The 6,000-nt window shown below is 36.8% G+C and overlaps 1 protein-coding gene across 1 annotated transcript in view; it reads right to left on the bottom strand.

The window, feature by feature from the left end:
- Nucleotides 1–385: 385 nt before the first annotated feature.
- LOC145283965 (hephaestin-like protein) overlaps nt 386–6,000 on the bottom strand; it is a 53,199-nt gene continuing 47,584 nt past the window's right edge. Inside the window, exons 12-13 of the mRNA XM_080133063.1 lie at nt 5,242–5,867; nt 386–708 (exon numbers count right to left, since the gene is read on the bottom strand). Coding sequence (XP_079989189.1) covers nt 386–708; nt 5,242–5,867 — 949 coding nt within the window. The remainder of the gene's footprint in view (nt 709–5,241; nt 5,868–6,000) is intronic.

Genomic DNA, 6,000 nt, shown 5'->3' with positions numbered 1-6,000 from the left:
GCACGCATACCGACCGCCAAGTTTGAATTTTGGAATTTTTTGGCCACACCGTAAGACAGGGCAAATACCGTAACCGGATTTGGAAAAACATCGTACAACATCGTAACCTGAAAAAATCGTATCCTAGGGCCACCGTATCGCGGGGTTCTACTGTATACTGTTAAAGAATGCAAAAATTCTATTCTATGCATAGTAAGCATGATTGAATATTCATCTTGATATATGTATGTTACAAATAGACTAAAGGTGATTTTGTATGAATAATAAAATCAATTGCTTAGTTCTGAGTAACAAATAAGAATAGAAATACAAAAAAGAAAATGAAACAAGGAGAAAAACATTAATAAAAAAGACAAAGATTCTTAACAGTGGTGATATTTTTCTTTTAAAGGTTACTTGGTAATATAGTGTAAGTCATTTCCATGCCTCCAATGATGTGTTCGTTGACATGGCAATGTAGAATCCAAGTTCCAGGGTTGTCAGCATCTATCTCAATGGTGCGAGCCACGGCTGGTGATACCTCGAGGACATCACCTCGGTGTATGCCATCTTTGTACTGCAGGAAAGTCTGTCCATGGAAGTGTGCAGTGTGGATGTCTTTGTCGCTACCCAGGGCCATCACATACCAAGCCACTCGGTCACCGGCTGTCATAGTAAAACCATTGGTATTGCCATAAATTCGACCGTTTATAGTGAAGAGGTAATTGCCTGTGAGAAGAAAATCACAATTGTTAGCTTTTCTCAACACATCACCGGAACTCATCTGTGTATTAATAAGAGATTTATATGACAAGGAATGGAGGTGCTTCAATATATTGATCTTATAACGAGACTAAGGTAAGCATCTACAGAACAACGGTAAAGAAGAAGACCATAAAAAGAAAAAAGAACACATTAAAGACGTGGATGACGTTTGAGATCACGTTAGAGTCATAGTTGGCGTCACAGCCGTAAAGAGAAGTCACCCGTGGTGGGGAATGAGTATATAATTGCCGTTGTTACAACGGGAAAAAGCGAGCTGAAGTTCTTCATATTCTTTAATCTATTTTATGACTGAGGCTATAACGTGTTGGGCAACATTGCGTAAATATTTGATTAAAAAAAAATGCATAAGACACCAGAATCAAGCTGGTAAAAAATCCGTAACATGCTGATTTACTTTTTTTATCTAACACATAAAGTTAGCTTGTCGGATTTTCAAAGACGAGCCCAAATAACGTTTAAGCTGATAATAATTAAACAAAATTAAAAAAGTAATAAATGTTGGGTAGCTGTAGTTGTTTTGAATATACACATTTCTTTAGTTGGAACTACATTAACCTCTACTTTATATATATGCAAGTAAATCTGTAGGAATGTACCATAATGTGCTGTGAAGTCGCGTAGACAGCAATTGCTGCAGTGAAATAGAGAAAGGAGCAGTAGGAGGTAGCAGGACTGGTGACGTCACGCGGAGACAGCAGCAGTAAGATAGAGAAAGAGAGAGAGAAAGAGAGAGAGAGTGGGGTGGGAGAGATGTGACGGCATGAACTGTAGACAGAAGGAAAGCAGACGACAATAAATTCCCGCTAGCCGGGAACAGCCCTGAAATAGAGAAAGGAGCAGGAGGAGGTAGCAGGACTGGTGACGTCACGCGGAGACAGCAGCAGTAAGCGAGAGAGAGAGAGAGAGAGAGAGAGAGAGAGAGAGAGAGAGAGAGAGAGAGAGAGTGGGTGGGAGAGATGTGACGGCATGAACTGTAGACAGAAGGAAAGCAGACGACAATGAATTCCCGCTAGCCAGGAACAGCCCCGTAGAAATGTGTTATGTAAAATCGAAAGCATTGACAGGAAATAAAAGTGTCTCTAAAAAAAAAAAACCCAAAAAGTGAGTTCAAAGTATTTCTTTTATTTGTTTGGTGCTTCGTCGGGGTCAACAGACGAGAAGAAAAACGAAATGAGAACGCTTTCGATAACATTACAGTAATAAGTAGTGATCTATAGTAGTGATCTACAGTAAGACTGTACATTCTAGAATTGCCAGCGAGGCCAGTTGTCTAAATAAATTCCGTTCTAAGTGACACTCTTCTTCACGTTAAAGTTTCAATCGACACTAAGAATATAAATGCAAAATACTCAAGACTTAAATAACAATATTCACAGTAATTTCTGTATTTCTTTTTCGTTGAAGAATTACTCTTTAGAATATTGTCATCAATCATGATCAGGTGTTTTGTTCATTTACGATCACATTTTCACGTACGTACTTAAACATGACTAATATGCAATGTGTACATTACTATTTCATATTTACTTGAATCAACTGAACTGGTTCTTCTGTCTTTTATGTTGAAATGAGTGAACATGATAAAAGAACATCTAAATATAGCGTTTTCTAGGAATGTTCACGATTCACTCCCCATGATTGCTTATGTGACGCTTTACATAAGTTCTAACGAACTTAAAAAGAAACATCAAAATAACTAGTTCATCAGATTTCAGTTCAGGATTACGTAACTGAGATAATAAGGCAAGGAGAGTCCATTATAAGTTTTTTTTTAGAATGCAGACGAAAAGTGAATATTTTAGCTCGAGAAGACGCTGCAGTGTTAACTTCGAATCGTAAATGCAAAATATGTTCATAGGAATGACCTCTGGTTTTCTATAGGCTCAATAGTTAAAGAGGAAAAATAAATTTACAGAAATAATGAACTGCAATCAACGTCTTTACAAAGACTTTACTTTTACCTGATGGCTATAACATATTAGCAATACTAACAGCAACAAATCAGTTCGGATGCATTATGGTTTTGAATTATCAATTCATTCCCACTTGATAACAGACCGATTTAGAGCGATTTTTCTTTAATATAAACAGAATAGCGGTGATACCAGTAGACAAAGAAACAGACCATTTAACACTTGCCTCATGGCTATGACTGGTGACAATGGCTCCTAACATCACATTATTACAAGGAACCAGATCAATAATCCAGATAATCTCGAAATTGATTATATTTTTGAAATATTTATTCAATGCCTTTCGAAAACAGACTGATTTAGAATATCGACTCTGATATGAACGGGGCACTGGTGACACCAGACATGGTGAACAAACAGATTAGGGCACTTGATTTAACACTTGCTTTATGGTTATGACTAGTGAAAATGAATACCCTTCTTCTTCTTCTTCTTCTTCTTCTTCACCACCACCACCACCACCACCACCACCACCACCACCACCACCACCACCACCACCACCACCACCACCACCACCACCACCACCACCACCACCGTCCGGATCAGGAGGATAGTGATGCCACGCACATGCTGTCTCACACAACAGCTAAGTCATAATCATACATTGAACAACATTGTACTCAGGATTTCACACAAGACAACATTTTACTTAATTCTCTTTTAATTTATCAGGTCGGTGCAAATGTTGTTGCCGAGTTGTAGAAGTGCCATTTTAAAACCATTGTAATTTATTTTATGCATATGGTTATTAATGGAACATATCACCCTGATTCAATTGTAACGTTTTCTTTAAAATTTTTAAAGCATCATTCATATTTACATTGAAATATTCTCACCAATCTCGACTCCAAAATGACTTCCTTAGAAAGGGAGTCATCTGCTATCATGATAGTATGCATCCTCACACATCACTCTTGACCAAAGATCTTCTATGAAAATTTGGTTGGGAAATCTTACCCCATCTTATATATTCTCCTGACCTAACTCCTCGGATTATCACTTATTTGGAAGATTAGAAAGCCATTTAGATAATCTTTGGTTAACATCACGAGAAGAGATTACGCATGAAAACCTGTAGAATTTTACAAGCGAGACATTTATAAGCCGATGGAATCAAGTTATAGAGAGCAAAGATTGTTATGGTCATGAATCATCATCATCATCATCATCATCATCATCATCATCATCATCATCATCATCATCATCATCATCATCATCATCAAGACGGGCTCCTTGCACGGACCAATGTGACCCTTCCTCTCCAGAGTTTCCTGTCTTCCATCAGCTGCCTCAGATCTTCAGGTTCACAGTTGGCGTCGTGTGCTATTTGCTGGATGTATATGAATCTAGGTCGTCCTTTGCTTGCGTGTCCATGTCGTGGAGTCCATAGCAATACATCACTCAACAATTGATGCTTGCTCCTGGGACAGTGACCGGCAAATCGTAGGCGTGTCTCCCTGATGGTATTAGATATGGCAGGTAGGTTGCCATAAAGTTGCTGCTTCGGGGGATGATTTTGCCAAGATATATGTAATACTTTCATGAATAAAGATTTTCAAAAACACACACACGTTTTGATTTTCAACATAAAATTTGAAATTGGCAAAAACTTTTCAACCGACCTGATATAATCATTTGAATTTGAAAACGATAAAAATAATATATATCAAAAACAGATGTATAAACATAGTAATACGTTGTTCATGGTTGAGAGCAGGAATTAACAGAAATCTTTATTCATTCTGGAATAATCCCGTTCGTAATTTAATCTATATAATTATAAAACTCAAATGACCTTGTAACGGGTGTTGTAACCCAACATCCGGTTTATGGTTTCCGTACATAAACAAATAATTAACGCGACAATAAAACCTATTGTTTTACTATGTACGTTTTCGGCGCCCCATTTTTTTTTCGCGTTAAATTATCCAAATAAACAATTGTTAATACTTTCTGCATTTGTTTTACATCGTTCACTTCCGTATTACGTTTAAGTTATTTTTTAATACACCTTTCTTAAAAAACATTCATACATTTTCTTCTACACTACCAACATAAATAAATAACCCCAAAAACATGTTTTTTAAAATTTGCGTTACAAATAAATAATCAACGCGACAATAAAACATATTGTTTTACTGTGTACGATTTCAGCGTCCCAACTGTTTTTTTTTAGAAGATACAGCAAAATTTGAATTTAACTTTAAGTATTATGGTATCTGTTCAGTGCACATTTACCTATAAGTATAGCTAACCACTTATAATTCAATGTTTTTTTTCAAAAATAAACAATTATAAACAGAACGACTCATAGAAATCTATCTATACTCTTTTTCAGTTTAATATACTTTCATATAAATGTTTCTGTTATGTCACAAAAAACTATTTTCTTTACGTCACAAGTGTCACGCTCATACATTAATTTCACAGCTATTATAACATACTGACCCAACGGGTCACGGGTAGTCTAGTAAAAGTTAGAATTCAGAAGGTCAATACTTACTTTGATAGAATGTTGGGTCGTTGGCAAAACTTGTATTAAGACGAGCCGGTGCAAATTTGGCAATATTATCAGACAAATACCAACTCATATTTTCATCCATGATGAAGAAGAACAAAACGAATTCTTTATCAACATCTTTTCGGGAGTCGCTTTCGTCCAGAATACCTTTACGGCAAATGATGAGTGGACCGACCAATCCTGTATAGGGGTCTCTTATTGGATTCTGTGATGAATAATACATCCAAGGAATGCAGTTGGCCTCACCCGGTCCAGGACCGGAAGATTCAGGTATAATCCACGTGTATTCGAAAGTCTGTCCTGGTGGAACTCGGCCACTCTTTTTATTCGGATGGCCATCAAGATAGACCTGACCTTCATTCGCTTTGTCGTAGCGGGCACCCTGTGGGTGCATCGAATAAGGACGAGATGCTTTGTTCATGAAAAGGATTTTAATGGTGTCTCCGACTTCGGCTTTTATGAAAGGGCCAAGGATGCCGAGGTGAATGTTGTCGTGATCTCTTTCTATAGCTTTCGTGAAAGTGGAATCGGTATATTCACGAAACACTGCTTTCTTGTAAACATCACCAATGAAATCATCTCCACTACGGATGTAGATAAACTCTTCCCTAATAATAATAAATAATAGTAAATAAGTATAATAGTTATATCATATAAATATAAATATATATGGTTTTTAAAATATAATTATCCACTTTTAAAACGATATATATGCCGCTCACTATTATGAGAGTACCAAAT

The sequence above is a fragment of the Euprymna scolopes genome, chromosome 8 (genome assembly GCF_053919585.1).
Source record: "Euprymna scolopes isolate OS-2025 chromosome 8, ASM5391958v1, whole genome shotgun sequence".
Classification (NCBI taxonomy): domain Eukaryota; kingdom Metazoa; phylum Mollusca; class Cephalopoda; order Sepiida; family Sepiolidae; genus Euprymna; species Euprymna scolopes.
Note: the sequence above shows the minus strand (reverse complement) of the source record. Positions and strands in the feature narration are given on the sequence as shown.